A 22,647-nucleotide genomic window follows, 5' to 3' on the forward strand; every position below is an offset into this window, starting at 1 on the left:
GTCCGGGCGGACGCCGCGTCCGCACCGCGGAGTTCCGGGACGCGAAAGGAACGGACAGAAATTGCGGACCCAGCGGTTTATTGAGAGCGGCGCTGAGGGCTGAACTCACGGTCGCGTCTCTTAGAGCACGGAAACACGGTTAGTACAAAAACAAAGTAAAAATACAACGATTCAGGGCAGACGATTCCGGTTATTGCACTTTTTTTTTTTCTTTTTCCTCTTAGGCGCCCGGTAAGCTCGTTACATTTTGTTATAACGCCGTAATACAGAGCACTGTAACATAGAAAAGCGATACAAAATACACGGGGTCTACAACATTCCTATTTGCTTGCTGCTTCAGAGCTGAAAGCCACGGGCTGTCCGTAACGTGGGCTGGGAGGGAGCAGATCCGCAGCCTTTTAGTGTCAGGAGGAACCTCTGAATGAAGGGCTTTGGCCGTTCAGCCCTGTGCCATCCTCAGCCTTTGCTCCCAGCTCCTTTTCCTCCGTAGTGTTTGCAAGTGAAGGCTGAGTGCTGGCAGAGCAAGGCTCAGCACCTGGCACTGTGTTCTTGCACCTTGCAGCTCCGCTGCTGCCTCCTACGGGTCCCTATGAACAGGTAAACTCCTGACTTGTGCAAAGAAAGCTTGCATCTAAAATCCTACAGCTGAGCTCCCCTTGGAGCAGGACGGAGCTCCAGGAAAGGTGTTAGGGTGTGGGATGGCAACTCCTGATCTGAGCATGCCGTCCCACACAGGTGGCAGTGGTTACAGGTAGCAGGATCTTTTAATGCAGTTCCTATTAGTCTCGGTCACCTTACTCTTAAAAAAAGAGTGGGGGGAGGGGGAAGACATTTTAAAGATCAATTGTGAAAGCTCTCCTCTCAGCAAGAACTTCATAGTCAATGGGAAAAAGTGCAGAGAAAGCAGTGCAAAGTTTGGGAAAACCTGCTGAGCTGTGATGCTGCACATGCATGAAAACGTACTAAATGGAAACAAGACAAAGGAGCTGCAAAGAACAAAGAAAAGGCAGCAGAGGAGTGTCTGGGAATGGCCATGTGGGGAAAGCTATACAAGAAGTTTCTGGAATTGCATATACAGAGATTTAAGTTTTATTCATACATTTATTTACACAAGTTATATCTATTAATTGCAAGAGACTGACCTTGACTCTCCTTGTTTTAAATAAGGTTATAACCACCACGCACAGTAAAGGAGTTAATACTATTAGTGTCATGGGTGGCATGAACGTGCACCAGGGCAGGGTGATGCCCAGCAATTCTACTTTGGAAAAGCATTTGTTCTTCTGCAGATGCAGTTTTGGCTGCTGCACCTTCAGCTGGAGCAGCCATAGATGTGTCTGAATAGAGCCACATTGTTAATGCCATCACAGACTGGAAAATGCTTATAATATGTGCAGGCAAGTTAAAAAAAAAAAACAAAAAAAGGTTTTTTTTTTTTAAATATAAAAAAGCATTAAGTCTGTCTATTGCACAAAGAAGGAAAGAGTTAAACTAAACTACTACTGCAGGATTACGTATCCCTTTCCTTTGCTCAAGCTGTTTAACAAGCAGATTATCAGTTGTAGTTTTGTTATGTATTAGCCAATAAATTCCAGCAACGAGGTGCAGTAATTCCACGTGCCTACAGTTCTGGATGCACTATGCCAGCTTCCCTGGGAAACAAAGCCATTGGGTGCCCATCCCCTGCAGCTGGGAAGAACTGGAAATTTAGTGAGAGCTTAGTGAGAACTTGCCCACTCTATTTCCTCATGTAGTAAACAAGGTGCAGTTTCTATCTCAGCATCCACCCCACAGGTTTATTGCCCAGAAATGCAGAAGACACAGGGCAAGAACATTCGAGAGTAAGCCACTTCATGAGGGCACCAGAGCCAAATTGGAGATCACAGAGTGAAGCAATCAGATGAATGGACACACAAAAGCTACTGAGGAAGAGTGCATGACCTGTTTTCCCTTGACTATGTTCTCACCAAGCACGTGAAATTATATAAAAGCTGAAGAAACCTTTTTTTTTTTAAAAAAAAAAAAAAAAAGAAGTCTGTCATAGTTGGTACAATTTAAAACTGTCTTTGCCATCACAACTAATTCAAACCCCAAATGTAATTAAAATGAATTGGCATTTTCCCCACGGACAGTCATTAGATGTAAGGACTTTTAAGATTCTGTGCCATGTAATCTGAGCAGTCTTCCATTTTCCCAAAAGACTGTGAAAGGAAAAGTCAGGTTTCTTCAGACATTCAGATAACTATTATGAACCAAAACTACCAGAAAAGAGTTTGTTTACACAACTAAGAGGTGAAGGGTACATAAGAGATAAATAGCTTATGACTTGGGGTCTTTTAACTGCAGTGGAACAGTAGATAATCCCCCTTAGGTAAAACACGGAAGCTTTGCTCCTGTCAATGTAAACATTTGGAGTGTTGCACGAAGCTAATACAGATACAGATCCTCTTAGCTTCTGAACACCTTCTAGCCTAAAGCCTCTACTTTCTCTTTCCTCTGACTGCACTCTAATTGGTGCCAATCTCTAAGTGATTGGGATAGAGTTATGTGTGGACTGAAGGCCACCGAGGACCATCAGTTCATGGGGAAGAGAGGTGTTACTTTACTCAGTAAAGACTGTCACAATCAATTCCTAGCAACACAGATGCTACCCAAACACACAAGATGCTTTTGTTTGATTGGTGTTTGCGTGGGATTGGCAAAAATCCCTTTCAGTTCAGGGGAGTGGATTTTTTTTTTTTCCATCATACTCGCACAACTCCATAATAAAAGCTGCAGCAGGGAAACTAGCATCAGTGGGGTGTGCTGGGGAAATGTCTCTGGCTGCTGCTCAAGATGGAACATCCCCAAGGTCTCAACTCTACGAGCAATCTTTCTGGTTGCTATTACCTGTCCCACTCATGTTAGCCACAAAGAGCTGCATCTGAAGAAGCCATCTGCAGAGTTAGGGGTTCAGAATTCTCCCACAATTAAAAATTCTTCTGCGCTTCCTTTTCAAGTAGAGTCATCCAACCCTTTATTTGGGTGCTCAGAGCTCGACTTGCAGAGCCTGTCCATGATCCCCTGCAGCATAGGTTGGACAATCCCCAAGAGAGGGCGCTGGGAGGAATCTCCATCCCAACAGGCTTCCATCAGCTGCCAGCATTCCTCATCAAACACAGGAAGGCGCTCTGGACGAACTCCTGGGAAACAGAAAGGGACCCCCAGTCACCATCACACAGGGCAGCACCTCTGTCTGATGTCCATTACTTTGGTGCAGGTTGAAGTGACCAAAGCGGACCGTTTAGAGTTTCATGCTACTGATAAAGGTTTATACTGCAGCAGGACTCCTGAGTCAGCTCTGGGAGCATTGCTGAAGTCAATCAGGAGCCCACACCCTTCTAGAGGATGGCCAATGTGTTTGACTTCACTGCAGCCTCCTCTTTGTGACTGAAATTAATCTCCCCAACAAAAAGAAATTTGTCCTTCCCATCACCCCCCAAATACACTCTTGATGGTATTTTGGAGAGCAAGTTCTTGAGAAGCAGCAGTGAGTGTAGCCTTTTGACCAAATACAAATCTCACTCATCTGAATTAATCTTTTTCACATGAGAAGGGCAGAGATTATATGGACAGCAACTCAGGACACAAAGTAGTACAACATCCTGATCCTGTGATGCAGCATTAAGGGTGAAGCCACCACAAAATACAGTTCTGTGCTAAACCTACAGAGGCATAAGTGAGAGTAAGTTTAGATTTTGGGAAACAGCTGCCAATCTTTCACATAACATCCAACCCTATGACACCTTTCCCAGCATGCTGCATATCCAACATGTGAATGTACAGACCACCAAGGCCTCCAGAAATTGCAAGAGATTAAGCATTCTTTAAGGGATCATGCTGTGGTTGGCTAATTCTGGCATCCAGCTGACATCATAAATATTGTACAGGGTTTACATGGTTTGTTAGTTAGCACAACCACCTTCTTGCCACAGTGTCATAACTAAATCCCTGCTGATTTCTGTTAGATTTTCAGTAGAAAATGTCCAAGTTTAATTAGACAAATGTCAGTCTTTAAGCAGTCAGTGACAACACAACCTGCATCCTTACCTTTCGGTTACGAGAGGATAAAAATTATTTCCTCATCTCTCAAATCTTACACAAGCACAAAACATCACCCAGAGTTCAACATAAGCCACTCATACCTCTTCTAACGTTGTTCCAAAGGTGATCTTTGCTTGCACATCTCTCAAAAGCCTCTGGCAACTTCACGTGTCCCGAACAAATGTACCAAAACAGAATGCCAAATGCATAAACATCCACTGAGTTATCGTATTTTCCTGGGACAAAAATATATTTCATCAGCAGGGCAAACAAGTACTTCAGTGTAAGTAGTGAGAACCACCTGAATAATATTTTCCAAATTAAATGCAACTTCACTTTCCAATTACATGAGTTTCAGCCATTTCAGTCAAGTTTCTGAATCAGACAGTTCTCCCCTCTTTCATGTAAGCAAAGATTTGAGATGCACAAAACCCAACACATACGATGCATTGTAAGCATGCAGTCCTCTGATATACATGTATTTTTTTAATTTATTATTTTTCCCTTCATGAGAAAGTTGATAGATTAATTTAGCATAACGGCTTTCAAAATTCAAGCCAGAGTGAGACAGCAGTGGATTCAGCAAGCATACCTGTAAACAGTTCGGGAGCCATGTGAATAGGTGTGCCTACAATACTGCCAGACATCATGGCTTCTGGTTTGCAGAACCCCAAGTCAGTGATTTTGGCTCGATTCTTTTTGTCAAGCTGTAGAGGAATTCACACACAGACAGCTGACCATCACAGTTCTCAGTTTTATTACTGCTTTTTGTTATTATGGTTTTGATTGGTGTTTGAAGGATTGAACATTTGTTCTCAAGGAGGCTTCCCTGATTGCTTGGCTGCTCATGAACATTACCTAAATAAGATCAGCAACAAAACACGCCTTCACTTGTCTTCTACAGGGTGTGGTTTGGGTTTAATAAGGATAAGAAATGAAAGTCCTACTGCTAGCTCATGCTCTGTACCTTCAAGAAGTGAGACTCCACCACTCTCTTACCCATATACGGAATGAAACAGAGTTAGGGAAGCCCTGCTGCAAGGCCAGATGTTGCTAATGACATCACAAGTTAAAAGATTCTGTATGAAGTAAGCTATGGCATTTATAGCACGCTTCCCCTCCTGCTTAAAGGGAGTCCAAAAAGACTTTGGAATTAGTCAGACACAAAAGTTTTCCTTACCAAGACATTCTTAAGTTTGATATCCCGGTGCACAAGTCCCTGACTGTGAAGATAACGGATTCCTTCAACCACATCCAAGGCAATCTGTAATCGTGTTTCTAATTCTAGCCCAGCCTGCAGAATAAACACACAGACTTGGTTCCTACAAGAGGAAGTTATGCTTACTCTTATTTACCAAGAAAATACTGAAATTCAATTCTTCCAACTCTTCCAAGATCATCCTCTTGAAAAAAAAAAAAAAAAAGAAAAAAAAAGAAAAAAGAAAAAAGAATTCCAGCAACAGAAATAACAGAGCTACTGTTACTACTTTCCCAAGGCAATACTTATACCAGGCTGAGAACCAGCAGTCTTGTTTACCACCCCCTGAACACCAGTAAGGATGTTACTGTAGCCACATCACACTCCTATAAGTGTATACATAAAAAGGCATACACAAATACAGGCTGCTGTTACCTTTAGTCCTGTATAGAGGTCTCTGTGCAACCGTTCCATTATCAGTAGGACAGCAATGCTGGAACCTCCTCCATAGCCATAATCTATCACAGAGCCATGGAGATGCACGAGCCGCTCGTGTGACTGCAGAGACCTAGAGGAAGTTGAGCACAGAAAGGTGATCATCCTTCCATCCTTCCCCCCACCCCAGGCCAAACCTCACCTTCTAAAGGAAAAGTGACCAATAGCTGTAGCTTCAGTACTACAGAAGTAAGATACAGCAGGACAGTTACCTCAGAGAGGACAAAGACTGGAAAAGAAGGACTGATTCAACACCAGGAATCAGGGAAGGAAGAACTGCTTGCTATCAGCCTCCATTAATTCTAATTAACTGAAAATCAGCGAGCACTTGAACAGTGCAGACACCAGGGAATCAGATTAAGACAGGAAAGAGCTTGCCTGCCCACCATTCTGTGCCTGTCACATTTTTGCACAGACCCTGAAAAGCTGTCTTGCATCTGCTAGAAACTGCAGCTTAGCATTTCACGAGGTCAACGCACTGAGTGCAAAGTAGAAAAATAGCAAACAAGATTCTGCCTATGCAAATAGTGGTCGTTTGTAGCAGTGTATTTAAGGACAACTGGAATACGGAATGAGAAAAACACTCGTGAAACATACCTCATATAGTGAAACTCAAGTGCAAGGTCATTCCAGTGCTTCTCATCTGGAGGAACAACAGATTTCAGTGCACAGGGGAAATGCCCTCCCCAGCTGTCACAAAGATAGACCACGCCATACTGTCCTCGGCCCAGCTCACGGCCCAACTTTGGTTTGCCTGAAAGGCATAATATCCTTTTAATCAGAAATCAAAGCATGTTTACTCCTTCCTACTACATACAAAGCATGCTCTCAGGCTGGCAAGCCAGAGCTTTCCGCAGGCTAGGAGCTGCACGATTCAAGGTACTCAGTACATGTCAGATGGAGGCTCACTGAAGCAGTTCAGTGCAAAGCAGAACATGCCTCCCACCCCTTTCCACCCACTGACTGCTTCAGAAGTAGGAAGGCACAGAACAGAATGCAGAACATCAAGCATTGCTCACCATGCAACAGCACATCCTGGAGGGACCTGCTCTCCAACGACAGTCGTGCCAGCCGAGGGGCGTGATCCTTCCTCACCTTCAGCCACAGGTCTTCTGTTTTCTCCAGCCTGCCAGAATGGCCATCTTCTAACTGCAAGAGATATCACACATGCACTGTCATCCTGCCTGATCTAAAGCCCTCAGTGTAACAAGATCGAGGATCCTCCTTAAAGCATCTCTGAAAATAGGATCTTGTATTAGGAGACACATCAGCTCTACCACCTTCACAACAGCAGCACTAACTGCACAAATTACTCTTTTAACAATTAAAAATCTTCTTGTTTTATGCATTGCCACCCTTGGAAAGCTCTCCTTAACATCTCCTCATCCTCACCTGCCGCAGGGAAGCTGCAAAAGCCTCATGGGAACTGTTTAGCCTGGTCCTGAACTGGCTGCAAATGCTCTTGGCTAACTTGGATGCACTGAGGCTCTCAATAGCATCCTGAGCAACTTTCCTCTTCCAGTCACTGGTGATGGCAGGTGGGCTGACCCATGTAATCCGCTGGATTATCTAGTAAAAAGAAAAGAAAAAAAAAAAAGAAACAGAAATAAGCAAAACAAATCTGGAGGTTTGTTACCATTCAGTCCACACTGCAACTATTTGGGAAAAACTCACATTCCTCCCAGTCACCATACAAGGAACTCAAGAGAGAGAAGGCAGTACAGGTCACCAACAGCTATTAGAGCAGAGACTTGTGAAGCATGCATGCTTTAAGACAAATCTAAAAGACCCAAGGCAGTCCAGCTTGCTTAGATAGAGAACAGTGAACTGAACTGAATCAAGACTTCGCAAAACAAACGGGAAACACAAGAAAAAAAAAAATCAAGGCAATTATCTAAAATACGAACAGCAAATGTTTCAAAATATTCTTCATTCCTTTGCTGTTTCAGAACAGAAGGAAACAATATTAAAGAGGCATTTGCTTTACATTAAATATTAGCATTCCCAGGAATAAACTCACAGTGTAGAGAGAAAGCAGTAGCTTTCCAATGCCCAGAATCTAAATTTAGAGGGCAGCCAGGCATATTCAAGTATTTTGCTCTAAAAAACATCTCACTACACAATGACGCCTACTAAGAGTAATAGAGATGCCCAAACCTGTTTGATCTGTTCCCACAGCATCCTGGTTACCGTTGAGCCAGAGTGGAATGTGACTTCAACATGATAGGCTGCATTCAGTATCTGGAAAGCAGGGGAAAGATGAACTTCGCAAGCTGTGCTCACAGTAAAATGAGAAAATAAAGGATGAAATTCACTTGATTCAAATCGTTAATTTTTTATTAAGCTCATAAGTGTTTCTGGACTGCAAGTTAATCACTTCATAGAGATTTAGGAAGGGTAAGTGCTAGGCCTGCAAGTGACAGTTTAAGAACCAAGTTTTAGCACCTCCCTTAATAACCAGACTCCACCTGGTGCCTCAAAGCTCTGCTCTTCCCACCTCTCCATTTCCTCCCTTCCACCCTTGCAGTGTCAGAGTAAAAGAAACCAGGACATCCCAGTGTTCTATTTGCCAGCTGAGCCACCGTACCTGCTTGAGATAATTGCTTGTGATGTGTACAGAAACATCCTTTGACTTCTCCAAACTCCTCGCAGGGTGTACTGAAACCTCCCAGGACTCCTCCAGGCTCTTCAGGCATCTCTCCAGAGTCCCTACAAAGCTCTCTCGCAGATAGTCCACTGAACTAATTAACTTGTTGGCAACTGCTTGGTTTAAGCGAGAAATAATCAGTTCCTGAATTTGTTTAATACAACACTTGATGTCCTTGGAGCTCACAGGTTCCCCATTCTCAGGAATTATGATATCTGCATGGAAGAAAAAAAAAGAGGCATCTTCTGTACTCAGCATATCACCATTGCAACAAGGGCTACAAAGAGCAGCTGCGAATGCTTTGCAGAAGAGCTACAGCACAACACCACTCCAGGCAGCTTCTGCTCCAAAGGTACTTTTTTCCACTGTTCTGTTCCTACAGAGGTGCATCATTTGCTTCCGACCCACATAAAGTAACCTGAAGCCAGTAGCATTTTAAGAGAGACAAAGAAACAGAGAAGTACAAGTCAGGAGACTCTTCCAAGCCACTCTGCAAGCAAGAAGCACTGCTGGACATTAGATGTGAGAAAGTGATGGTGGTTACGTGATGTTTTTTCTCCTCTAACCTTGAAAAGGTTGATCAACTCTTTGTATTTTTAAACAAATACAGAGCAATCACATACAGTGTACTGTAACCAGGCCAAAGAGTATTACATTACTATCAGGAGTGGAAGATTTGTCTCTGGATTTTGGCCAACAGCCTCGACTAAAAACCAATCAGTGATCAGCAGATGGCATTAGCTCCTCAAATAACACCATCCTCCTTCTAAGATATCACTGCAAATACTGAGAGCCAGCAAGATGCTTCACTCTTAAGTGAATACCATTGTTATTTGTGTATATAAACAAGGAAGCCAGTGGTTTCTTGTGCTGTGCTTCAACTCTGTGTAAGTGGGTATCTCTTCCAATGGGACAAACAGAATACCAGAAATGATTTTTGCCCGTCCGTGGAGTAACAGCATCATTAAACAGAGAGAATTAACAACTGTACATTTAGCACATGCCTTTTTTTTTTTTTTTCCCAGAATGCAAATAACCTCATGCTGCAGCCAGAACAAGCTCTTCAAGCTCTTTGAGGAGGACATTTTCACTCGAGTGCTGCAAGGCAAACATTTCAACAAACAGGGAAGATCTTATCCATTTCCCACCTCCAGAAGCACAAATATCCACATCCTAACCCGCAGCATAAACAATTCTTCATTTCTCCTCTTTCTCCCAGACACAACATTCCAGTTTGAAATTCAAAGAAAATAAGTCAAAGTTATCTGGAGTTTTGGACTCTCACATCTCACCAGATCACTGCAATTCTACATCAGTAGCCCAGAGTTATTTTTGACTTGGAGTAAAAAATATTTTGCCTTATCAGCCCAGTGAACTGCTTTTCCTTTCAAGAGAAATGATATATTAAGCCTCTGTTTCTAAGCAGAGGAGAAAAAAGCTGCAGAGCATCAGTGTACAAATTGTTCCTTTGAAGTCTATGACAAGCCCTGTATACCTGGAGACAAGGTTTGGATAGCACCTCACCCCTCACACAGCTTACACAGATCTGTGTTCTCCCAGCTTGTTTTCCTTTTCTTGGAGACTCTGGCACTGTAAGATGCAGTGAGAATTCCCACATTTCCCAAAAGCACACACCAAAGGCCAAGTACAGCCTCAGGAGAACAGTACATTCAAGTTTTCGAAGGAAAACCTTACCTATTTGAAAGGGTTTCATTTTAGGAGGTTCTATACTCCAAAGTGTAATGCAGATCTCTCAAAGAAATCAAGCAAAAACAACAACAAAAAAAAAAAAATCAAGTCTTCAATGTTAAAATTCAGCTTTTTATCTTAGGACAGACCTATTCCCAAGTCCCAACACACCTGAAATGAAGCTGAGACATTTTCTTCTTCTGCAGAACAGGGAATTAAAGCAAATAAAATATCCTGCCCAGCAAGCTAGAATGGAAAAAAAGTGCCCAATTCTTAAGAAATATAAAACTTAATATTTTCAAGCCTCAAATTTGAGAGCAGTGCTTTCTACTCAGGAGATACTACAGAAATAAATCCTTTGTGTGCTAGGTCTGAATTGGCTTGCAAAGTCTAGACTCTTATCAGTTATCCCATAGGAGATAGCAACTGTTATCCATCGCTCTGTTACTCTGATTAACATCCCCAACCTCTTTGTTCCAATCGCTCTCCTGCCAGCAGTTTACCTTTGAATTCCATATTAGCAGCATCTTCCAAGAGCTCTTCTTTCATACTGCTAAGAGTCTCTATGATCATGTCCTTCATCTCCTCCTGCTTTCGGTTGGCAATGTTCATCAGAGACTCATAGAGCTCGTTCTCCTTCCTGCGGGTGTACTCCAGCCTCTTGGGGGTGATCTGCAGGTCCCGCTGCATGTCGAAAGCCTGGTTGATGAAGATGTTGAGGCAACGGCAGTGAACCTCATTTAAACTGGTGGCTGCTTCCACGAGATGCCTCTGCAGCACCTGCCTGGAAAAAGTGCTTAGGAGACGGAGCTTTTCCAGCTGCTCCACCAGCATGCTTTGGGCATCAGCATCAGGGCTGGGTGCCCCGCAGCTGCAGTGGTTGGTGCTCAGGTACTCCAAGTCCATCAGCTGGCAGCAAAGAGAGGATTTTTCGTTATCAGTTTTTTTCGGAGAGATCAGCTCAACTCCTGACTCTGGCACCTTGAAGAAGAAAATGGGCAAAGAGAATTTCTCTTTGATTTCACGCAGTTCGTTCTCATCTGATGAAGAAAGTTCAGCCTCGCTGATGGCAAAGATGACAACAAGCAAGACCTGGTTCATGTACTCTCCCAGGGTGGCTTCAGCAGACTGGAATCCACGACACGGCGCTACCACAACATCCACCTCCTGACAAGTAAGAAGGTTAGAAAAGATAGTTGTGTGCAGGTCCTTTTTAGCAGTAACGAGGCAAGAATGCACTGTCATTCATTCACAAAGTGCAAAACAGAAACATTTGCACCTTTTAGAACGCTTACACAGCTTCAGGCCCACCTGTAATACCAATGAGCGCACAGCAGCAGGGATGCAGTCTGGAATCAATCAATGCTCACTGACTCCAAAACTCTCCCTGTGTACCAGTGTCTGCATTTTAGCCTGATCCAGAACAAAACTTCCAACAAGTTTCCCAGGGAACCACTATCACAGAATAGCAGTTATTCCCTAGAGTATGCCATTTCCATTTTGCAACAGCCTCCCCCAGTAAATACGCTCTCAGCCTCCCACTGATGTTTACGTGATCTGCAGCTCTTCCAGGAGATATTTGTGCTGTCAGTTTTCAACATAGCTTCCAACAGCAAGAAGCATTACACTACCCACTGCTGCCAGGAGTAGGGCAGCACAACAACCTATTGCAAAGAGTTTGCAGCCGGAGGATGGGGAGGAGGAACAGATGGCTGTGATAAGTTTGCTTATAACATCCTTCAAATCTATCCAGTACCTAAGAGATTTCATTTGTTTATTTCCATGCTGCCTAGAGTTCTAGTGCTTTGAATGCTGGCACTCATTCTTACTAATTTCACTAAAAAAGTTCAAAGGAAGAACACATACACCTGCAAGCATTCGAGAATACTGTTGGAATTTTGTGTGTGTGACTTAATAAGGAAAGAAATGTCGAAGGCTTGGAATTGGAGACAAACTGAAGTGCCATCTTCCCAGCTCACAACAACGGGCTCTAATTAAGAATTGCTCCATTGTTTTTTCTCCACCAGAGTTACCAAAATGAACGACCTGACCACGTCTACCCCCCTACTCCCAGTGATAACAGGAAGTCATTATGGGGATGGGGCTCTGGGCTGCTCACACCTGCCTAGCACAGGGCTGGAGCAGAGCGGGATGATGCTCACCAGGACGTGACTCAGCCAGCCACAAACAAAGGAGGAAGCCAGTGCTGTCTCTAGGAGACAGGCAGAAAACCAACACAGTGCAGAGCACAGCCTGAGCAACTGGGCCTTCTGTTTCCATAGAGGCATCACAGGCTTTTCCAAGGATCATTAGCAACATTTTTTTTTATTATTATTATTAAATTAATGCCTTACAGAAGCTTAGTGCCCATGCAGCCTCATACTACTGGGGATCAAGTCTTCCACACTGGGACAACCTGTGACTCACAGTGGATTCCTGAAATTCCTCAGCAGGTTCTCACGAGGTCACATTCGTGAACACTTCTGACAGAGCTGTAGGCATGAGATTGCTGTCAAGTAACTTCATTCACGTTTCTCTTAACCAAAAGGCTCTTTTTTAAACATCAGCTTCCTACTCAGCACTCAGTGTACACAGATTTGCAGCTATTCCTCTTCACGTAATGCATAATTCGACAGGTACAGATGTCAACAGCAATGCAAAAAAAGCACCTTCAGAGAAATATCACAGCCTGTGTGTACATCTACAGGCTCAGACCTGCAATGCCAGGATGGCCACCACCTCCTATTTCCCCAAAATAAAAACAAAAACCAGTCAGATTCTCACCCCAGCTCCTACACCAAGCAGATGATGAGGGAAGGCCACCACGTGCTCATGCTGAGCCCACCTGAATGCTCTGCCTTCCAAGGAGAGTCAGGGAATCACTGCAGTCTGACAGACACCACGTTTACTACACATGAGAGGTAATCTCATCCTCTTTATTAACCTGAGGTGCTTATATACCCTTAGGTTTTACTTTGAATTTGGTTTGGCTTTTTTCTTGGTGGTTTTCTTTTAAACCTTTGCTGGAAGAGGCAACTCAAGAAAACCTGCAAGAAAAACACATGCAACAAGTCTGAGCAGCAGCGTTCTTCCCCTGTAAAAGATGCATGGCTAAGCCAGCAAAACTAGAAACAGAGAACAGATCCCACAAGAGGAAAAAATAATTTCTTCCTGCTGATGTATTCAGGATCTTCTGCCCTCAGTTATTCCAGTGGAAATGGACAGAGGAAGATGAGCACTTCAGCACACCCCGAAGTAATCCAAGACTGTGCGGAAGGAACTCAGCCAACACAGAAGCCTTTCGTGTTCCTGTTTTAATGCCACAGCCCAAAATGCTCTCAAGGAGGAGATCAGGGCACATTCTTCCAAATTTTAAGCAGGTTGTGCTCTAAAATTACAGCCCCATAGCTATGTAACCACATTCTTTCCTACTTTAACAGCTACCAATTAGTATGACCTGAATCATTGCTACAGTACCTTAAGAAATGCAACAAAAACTCAAATTCAGTTCTTCTGCTGCAGTTCACAAAACCATCCTGTATTTTTTTTTTTTTTCATTATTCATTTTCCAGCTTTGTCAGAGCAGCTGAAATGTCTTCTCTCCCTTTGAGCCCTGGCTAAAGCCTCCCAGCCTGAGACTGAAAGTAGAACGAAGCACAAAGCAAAATGAAGGCATAAAAGGAAGCTTTCAGCTTGGCTACCCTCCTCTCATTCAGCCACACCACCCAGATGAAAACCAATACTTCAGAGAAGTCTGTTTGGGCCTCTAGGCACAACTGATAAGATTTAGGGATAGAGCCAACTGTTTACTTCCAGTAAATCTAATAATCTGTCTGGCCTGATGGATTATTCCCCATGACCTAAATGCATTCCTGAACACAGTGATCCCCAAGGAACAGAGCACCTTTCCCATGCTTTCCTTCCCTGCTCGCTTACAGAAAAACCACCTTCACAAACCTATTTGCACAGAAGACAACCCAAGGAAATGAAGTTTTCAGTTCTCTCCTCCTCAGCCCTTTTTTCTGTGATTTGATGAAGACATCCTTCAGTAAAACAGAAGAGCATCTGGGTATCAAGACATTATAAAGCAGAATAAACCAAAGGTGCTACATTCGTAGCACAGTAGCATACATTCATATTCAATTTATCATAAAGTCCAAAATGTGTGTGTGTACATATTTATATATGGACACTCAGCTTACATATAACATATCCTTTCTTTACCATAGCAGTGGTTAATGAGATTGGATTTAGCAAGCATCTGCACCATGATTCAGCACTAAGTGGATGCACAAGACAGCAGCATGTAATCTAGGTGCCCAAGCCAGCCTGTACAATTAAGTCTTTTCATAAGGGATGTTGAGGCCTGAGAAGCTGCACAGATCCTGTGGTGTTTTCCCCAGATCTTGGTGATATTTTCCTGGTAGATAATTGCCCCCGTTATGCAGAACGAATGTGATTTCAAATGTCAAAACCGAATGCAGCACACAAACAACGTCCTCATCTCCTGAAACAGCATGAGCCCACAGCAAAAGGTCTGCAAACTTCCTTAAACACCAGCAAGTTCTCAACATCCAAACACTGAGCATGTAAGGCTATCATTAAGCACACAAGCATTCTGCTGCTGAAAGGAAAAAATGCCAACAGATGATAAGCCAGGAATCCCAGACAGCAGGTGGGATAAAATTCAGACTGAATTCCCTCCTCTTTGCCCAAAAGGTGGCAAGATCCTCCAAATTCCAGTTTCTGTGCAAAGCTAAATTCTTAAGATCTGTTCTGAATATCATGTTATTGTCAAGCATGCCAACGTTATTAGGCCACTGGTCTTATTTCACAGCTAATAAAAAGCAGAAGTTCTTTCAGAGTAGTTCTGCAGACACAGTTTTGGATAATATCCAAAAAGCCTCATCCATTACTATTGCAGACATCAAATCCACTAATCACAGAAGCAGTGGCCCTGGCTAGCTGTTCCTGTGCTGGTTGTTGGCTTTGTTTTTTAAACTCAGTTGTCTTAGTGCAGGCTAGGCAGACCTGGAAAATACACATTAGCTAGAGGGGTGAAAGAGGCAAGCCTCTCTCTGGAACACCAGACCCCACTAAGTTAATAGGGAACTATCCCAGCCCAACTCACTGCTGAAACACCTACCTCCTCCCACCAGCCTTAAAAAATATTTTTGTTCTTGTTTTCAGCCCCTCAAACTTATGTAAGGAATCCTTTGACTCAGTCTTGAGGCTGGCTGTGATTCACCCTCCCTCTCCTGCTGTTGGAAAAGGGTTTTATTTCACCAACTCTTTTCAAATTAATCTGAGTGGCTGTTTTCATCTAAGAGTCCTAAATATAACCAAAGCCAGACAGAGGGATCTTTGTCACTCACATGAGAAACGTAAATGTAGAGAGGGTTGTAAAGTGCAGCATGGCTAAACTGACACATAAAAACATACTCAAGCAAAATAAATGTAAAACAAAGTACTCTGTATGCAACAGCAAAGCAGGATTCCACATGCAGATCCAGAACAGGCATTTACTTTGCAGCAGCTGATCCGGTGCTCTTCAGGAAGGTGCTGATGCCTCATGTACAGTCTACAAATACCACTTCTGTTCTTTCAGTGGGTATGGGAGGCCACAGACATCCCACAACACAGCGCTGCCTTGTTGGCACCATTAGGGTAGGCTTCACAGCCTGGGTTTGTAAAACATCTCAGCCTGAGGAAAACAGTCTGAGTCTCTCCACTCTGTGCCTAGCAAAAATGATGCCTTAATTCAGATCCCCCAGCAAAAAGTTACCTTGGTAGATCACTGTTCAACAACAAAGTTACACTCTTACTTGCATGAACACAGATCTGATTCTTTGCACTTAAGCAATTGACATTTAAGAATAAATAATCTACTATGGATGTTTGATAGCCAGAACAATGCTCCACGTATATTACACTGCAATAAAAACAGCTCAGTGTAAGATTTGCAATTCAAAGAATGCTTATGGAAGCTATAAAAAGGCGTGATGTTCAACTCTCATCTTTTTGCTGAGCACCAAACAAACACATCCAGGACAGGAGCACGTCTTATGGGTAAGTGAAACATTAGGGAAGGGGACAAGGGGAGGTACAAGCAATGACAGACAGCACTGCAAACAGTGTCCCACCTCCTTGTTTCTAACACCTCCAGCTTCCACTGACATCACTGACTTCCACTGATGGGTTTATCACGAAGTTTTACTGCATCTTATGTTCAGGCAGGACAATTTTCACAGACACACGGTTACCTTTAGCAGCGAGTAGGGCAGCACGACCTCCAGCTCTGCTATGCGGTGAGCAGGATCTTCACTGTCCCCACGGATCTCTAAGTCCTCCTCAGGGATGGTGTCCCAGTGCCCTCGGTGGGCTGCCATCATATGGACCAGTTCATATTGCTCAGGAAGTGCCAGACTAACCCGTGTTTGTGTCCCATGTGTGAAACGGATCCGCCGCCGCTTACAGTTCTCCTCACTGCTGATTTTGGTGGTAGGCAGCAGCTTCTCACCCAGCAGCATGTTGAGTAACTGGCATTTGGCATTACAGTTCTGGCCAAGAATGAGGAGGCAAGGGTGCCAACTCACAGTCTGCTGGAGGTGTTCTTCCTCATGCCGAGGGAAGGAAATGAAGTTCTGCCCTGAAATTGGGTACAAACTGAGTCAGAACAGGTCAACTGAACAGTAAGGCTCACACCTCTCAGGCAGCTGAACACCAACATTCAGACATCATTGCCCCACAGCCAGCTAAGAAACCCACATAGCACCAAGCATTTGCTTTCATGTCCTGGAGCAATTTCACGTCCATCAGCAAGTTGGCACTTTCACTGTGTCAGTACGGAGGTCCACAGCAGTTTGACTTACAGCAAGTCATGAAACAGGTTTGCTCTGCTCTCCCCAGCTATTGCCCTAGGAGGAGTTTACACAGCTCTCTTGAACAGGGTGGTGGAAGATGGATGGTAGATCCTAAAAGCTAAGAGGAAACAGTTGTCAAGGCTGAGACAACCAAAGAACTATCATCTGCAGTATAGAACACTGCAGCCTAAAACACATTAAGCAACAGATTTGTTCCTCTGACTGCACCTAACAATACACATCTTTCCTTTCCATCCAAAGGGAGTCATCTATATAGCTGAACTAAATCAGCAGAGCTTGCCAGATATTCTTACCAATTTCATAAACAATGCTTTTGCTGTAAAAGGAAACTGCTGAACATCTTCTGCAGAGCAGCCAGAACTCCCTGGAATTGCTCTCCTTCCCCATCTGCCATTGGAAGCATCCCTATAACAGCCCACTAACCAAGCTGTTTGATTTCTTAGTCCACGGTGGTGTAACTCCTCGCGTTTGCCTTACTACATTAATGCTGGAGAAAACAGTCTCACCATTGAATTCAGCTTCTGAAATCTTTTAGAAGTACTAAACACAGCTTTTCTCATGCTCAGTCATCTAAGCTGAAGTGTAAGCAGCTTTGTGTTACCCTGCACATAGCAACAGGACAATTCTGGTTGTACCAAGAAATGGATATAAACAAATTCCCCATCTGCTGCCCTTCAGTCTCACGAGTCCCCATCAGCTGATGCTCCACCCATCAGGAGCAGGCCCCATTTTTCCAGACCTGAAGGCAGATGGCACCCAAAAATGCAACAACAAATTTAGTCCTAAACACAACGGCCAAATTTCAGAGCTACCAACAAGGATGACCGCCCTGAGGTTGGACAAAGCAACAAGAAGAGCATGAAGTTGGGCTCAGATGGCACAGCACAGAAGCACCAGCGGGGATTTTGTAGGGGAAGGTCCTGTTTCACCAGGGCTATTAAAAGAATTGCAGTGAGTCATGTTCCGGCACCCAACATTGTTTCAGCATCTCCAGCCCTCAGAAAGCAAGTTGCTTTGATATACCAAGATACTTCCTCAATATGGCTAACCAAATGAAAGCCAACAGTTATTCTGGACCTCATTTTGATGCCTTTCCATCCTAACAATCCAAATTAGGAGCCTCATAAACCAAGAGCTTGGAGACCACACCAGCCCAGCTGGCCCTACAGTGGACGCTCTGACATGACAAGGAAATCCTACAAAAGATTATGGAGGCATCACTTGTTGAAGTCTGACTCTAAGCAACTCTGATAAACAAGCCTTTTGATACACACAACCAGAGGAGAGCGACCAAATCAAGTGACCAGAGGACACAATCAAGCAATGCATTAAAGAAAAGTCAGAGAAAACCCACACGTAGTACATTTATGCCTTCATCTACAGGATAAGGATTCCTTTGATCCAGTTACATCTACTGAAATTTCAGCTGGGATTCAAGTTTGCTCTTCAGGCACCACGAAAACACTATCAGGAGGAATTGGATTGGCCATTAAATCTTCCTTACATTGGTTTTTAGAAAAACAGGCAGATTTCACCCACTCCTTGCTCTGGGCAGCCTCTGCATTTACATGCACCTAATGCCAATTAGATGATTGAAATCCATCATTTCAGCTGAAATTAGTGCAGCACACAATGGAGAAACATCACATCATTCTTCTCTTCACACACACAACCTCCCTGTTTTCTTCACCAAGTAAGTTTGCTACGGTCAGAATCAGCAACGAACGCGTGATATTTAACATTATGTCACCCTCAGAGGCTTTAAGATGTCAAATTTGGAGCAAGCTGCAATCATGGAACAATTGTCTGTGATTCTGTATTGCACAGAACTTATTGCTATTTCTGCTTATGAAAGCAAGACATTAAAGTAAAGAGATTCATAGTGTACCTAGTAGGTTGTGGCACTAACATAGGGGAAAAAAACAACCTCTCGTGGTGCTGACTTAACAAAAAAACAGATTTAGGATGCTCTGAGGAGATGCAGCCATGCTCCCCATCTCTATGTGAGCATCTCCTGTCTGTGACAGAAGCTGTGTCATTTGGAGACATGTGATAAGCACTTCAAAAATAAGGCTGCAGGGGATTCCCTAAGCGCGTGCATCCCATTCAGCTCCCTGCAATGAAAGGCGGCCTGTCCAAAAACAAGGAGATCTCTCACCAGGAATCAGCACAGAATTCAGACCAACTCTTGGCAAAACAAGCTTAGGTTGAATTTACCAAGCCTGCAGAAGCCCTCAGCAGTTATTCATCTCCTACTGTATCTCCAGACTCATTTGTCTTTGTGGTGGTTCCGATGCCACATTCGCACTCCTTGCAGACACTGACATCTTCCAAATTCCTCAAGTTCCGTGGCAGCCCATGCGTTGCAGAATGCTTTGACCACGACAAGATTTACAATTAACACGCTCCCATACATGAGCCACCACACATCCATCAGCAGTGCTGTTAATTCCAGACCAAACGCAGCTAATGACCACGGCAGCAAACAGATCTCACAGTGTTCACATCTCCACGGTCTGCAGCAGCGAGCTTCACCTCCTGCTCAACTCAAAGCACATTGGCCAGAGCTTCCCTGACCTATTCAAGGAGTTTCTTCTCAAACAGCTTCCCTACCACCTCTCCTCTCCATACATTATCTGGTCTTAAAGCTCACCTTATGTTTACATATCCACCAGCACAATACAAGCCCTAACCTGAGGATCACAGCAGCATGGGGAGAAGTCACATTTTAACCAGCCTATATACTCTCAGTCAATACAGCATCAGATAAACACTCTCCTAAAAACCTTTGGATAACGCATTCACCCCCTCCAAAACACATCTATGCATGGAGTCTTTAGGCCACCAAGCCCAGGGCTTTTCCCTGACAAGCACACGTTAAGATGATACCAGTGCTGCCAAGCAGAATGCTGGGGGTGCTGTGGTTATCTCTACAAAAGGTGCAGTTCAGTTTGCTTTCTGAAATAAATACACACAGAACAAACTCAGTTCTTGGGTTAAAGAGGTGGTATTACTTTCGAGCACAGAATGAAGAAAAAGACAAGCAGTACAGAGGCAGGGTTGCTGTTTCTTAATATGCACCACTATGATCCACTCCTGACAAACACTGCTGTCACCCTGCTGAAGCAGAAGCAAGTGGGACAAGTTGCCCCTCTCACTGCCCAGCCCTGGCTGCTCAGCTCAGCTGCAGGCAGAGCCCAGCCTGGCAGTTCACTGGGGCTGCCTTCAGACAGCACAGCCCAGGCTGTGCTTTAGCTTGCTGATTTCTGTTGATTCAAAGGGCACTTACCTTTCTCCAACTCTTATACCAGCTTCACATGCGTCTCAAAAGCAAACCCTCACACATTTGTTTTGTTTCCAAGACATCTCAGTTTACTTTCTCTGTTTATTTTCCTCCTTCAGCTGTAGGCAACAAGCGTCCTGTCCATTTCACTTCCCATTTCCTACCTATTTCACACTCCACCATTTTGCACAGCACTGCAAAAAGACTTTAGAACTGTTTAGTCAACATTACTTTCACTTTGAAACCTCTTGCAGTGCAAATTCTAGGAAAAATGATTCTGAAGTCTGTGCAAACTGAGTCCTGCAAACCCTCTGACACTTAAAATAATCTCCCTGTGTTAGAAAGGGAAAAACATTTATTACCAGAGAAAGAAAGCATCACATTTCAGAGAGTACTGGAAGCACACAACTTAACTATAACTTCCAAGAAAAAAACCTCCATTCAGAGCTGACTACTCACGCACAAAGGCAATAAGCACTATCAGTGCCCTAGGTTTCAAAGAGTTGTAGATGTTACACAGTCTCTGTTATCCGAAATCCTGAACCCACACCCTATACTGTCATTACTGTTCTCATGAGCAAGTTCCAAAGCAGTCTACGTTTCTTGCAGTCCTGATACTTGAAGGCCAGCTGGTAACACAAATGCAATAGCAAAGTCAAACCAGGTCAAGGTTAGTGCTGGAAAACCAGGTTTTAAGCACTCCATGGCAGAAACAGGCAGGACACCTGTTGGAATCTGTATCCCACGTCAGGAATATTCAATTAATAGTGCACACACATCTTCAAAGCTCTACAAGCAGGTTTTTAATATGCAATTGATATCGGGCTGGCATCATTTTACAAGAAATAACCAAACAAGAACAACACCTGTTAAAAGCTCCACTAAAAGAGCACCGAGACCAACAGAAAGAGCAAAACGAGCTAGTTCCTCCTTCCTTAAAGTCACTGAAAGGTATATCAGCAAACACACATCAGATAAATTTTGAGCAAGTTACTCACTTCTAGCCTAAAAGTTCATATGGAACACTTTCTTTTTGGACACAGACCAACAGAAGAACTCAACAACACTTTCAAATAAGAACGGTAAGCACAAGACAAGCATGGACAAGTAGCCAACAGAGATGACTCATGAACCATTTGGAAATGCATAAAGATCTTTTTATTTATATATATATACATATACCTTGCTGGCCCCCACCCCACAGCTTCCAACCCCACACAGGCTCCAGCTCACCTTCCAGCCCTCTCTCACACCTGACCTGCCTGCTGCAGCCCATAAGCCTTCTCAAACCATGGGATTATAAAGGTTGGAAAAGGCCTCTAAGATGATCAAACTCACCTCCAACCCATTCCTGCATATCCATATCCCTCAACGCCACAACTTCACAGTTCTGAACCCCTCCAGGCTTCCACTTCCCTGGGCAGCCCATGCCAATGCCTGACCACTCTTTCAGAGCGAAAATTCCTGTCAGTAGCCAAGAGAACCTCCACCTGGCACAACATAAGGCCACCACCTCTTGTCTGATTGCTGCAAGAAGAGGCCAATCCCCACCTCACTCCAACCTCATCTCAGGGAGCTATAGAAACCAATACAGTCATCCAAGCCATCCTCATCAACCCAGATCTCCATACATAGACACACACACAGCTCCTTTAACCCTGCCATAACACAACCCCATAACAGCAAACCACAACCTACCTCCTCCAACCCCACAGCCCACCCCATCAACCAGTCCCTCACCATCCACATCCCACCCCCAAGGCCCCAACACCCCCCCCCTTCTCCCCCTCTCTCCCATTCTATTCCAACCAACCTCTCACCATCCTCCCCCAAGCCCCCTCCCCTCCAGGCCCCCTATTCCCCCCCATGCCCCTCTATCCCCTCCTCCATCCCCCCCTCCCCCTCTAAACCCCCTATCCGCCCCCCATGCCCCACTCTGCCCCCCCTCCACCCAATAGGCCCCACTTTGAGGCCTCCCCCCTTACCTCCATCCCTCGTTCCGCCGGCCCCGCTCGTGGATCCCTCTCCGATCTCCACCCCCGAAACGAAAAGATTCCCTTGGGAATATTTAACGTCGCGGAAGAACTTCTTGGTCTCTCTCAGGTTATGCTGCAGCCTCGCCAGGTGCCGGTTGTAATGACCGAAGGAACGGCACAGCTCTCGGATCAGCCCCCCGGACCCACCCCGCCACGAAGGGGCTCCTTCGCCCTCCATCTCCTCCGGGTCCGTCCCGCTTTCCCCTCCCCACCGCGGCGGACACTCCGGCCCCGCCAGGCTGCGGCCTGTCCTCCCCTCCCGGTGGGAACTGCGCTCCCCACGGCGGCCGAGCCTCCTTCTCCTCTTCTCCCACCCCCCCCCCACCCTCCCG

The 22,647-nt window shown here is 44.5% G+C and overlaps 1 protein-coding gene and 1 long non-coding RNA gene across 4 annotated transcripts; one reads left to right on the forward strand and one right to left on the reverse strand.

Moving 5' to 3' along the window:
- Position 1: 1 nt before the first annotated feature.
- On the forward strand, positions 2-9,785 carry LOC146542623 (uncharacterized). The gene is made up of 2 exons (XR_014879949.1): positions 2-138; positions 9,449-9,785. It is a non-coding gene; the product is annotated as an uncharacterized LOC146542623 (long non-coding RNA).
- DSTYK (dual serine/threonine and tyrosine protein kinase) lies at positions 62-22,646 on the reverse strand. 3 transcript variants are annotated; one of them, XM_085210512.1, is made up of 13 exons: positions 22,265-22,646; positions 16,376-16,761; positions 10,616-11,279; positions 8,364-8,638; positions 7,934-8,017; positions 7,169-7,345; positions 6,796-6,925; positions 6,374-6,530; positions 5,717-5,849; positions 5,264-5,377; positions 4,676-4,790; positions 4,185-4,319; positions 62-3,182 (listed from the first exon to the last, which is right to left on the reverse strand). In XM_085210512.1, exons 1-13 carry the CDS (start codon positions 22,491-22,493, stop codon positions 2,995-2,997), a joined length of 2,787 nt encoding a protein of 928 aa, XP_085066638.1. In that variant the 5' UTR covers positions 22,494-22,646; the 3' UTR covers positions 62-2,994. The 3 variants fall into 3 exon arrangements, with proteins under 3 accessions (XP_085066638.1, XP_085066639.1, XP_019478794.1); XM_085210513.1 differs by lacking the exon at positions 22,265-22,646 and adding an exon at positions 20,286-20,395; XM_019623249.3 differs by lacking the exon at positions 22,265-22,646 and adding an exon at positions 16,985-17,073.
- Between the last annotated feature and the right edge of the window lies 1 nt (position 22,647).

Source organism: Meleagris gallopavo, chromosome 28 (assembly GCF_905368555.1).
Source record: "Meleagris gallopavo chromosome 28, MGAL_WU_HG_1.1, whole genome shotgun sequence".
In the NCBI taxonomy this organism is placed as follows: Eukaryota; Metazoa; Chordata; class Aves; order Galliformes; family Phasianidae; genus Meleagris; species Meleagris gallopavo.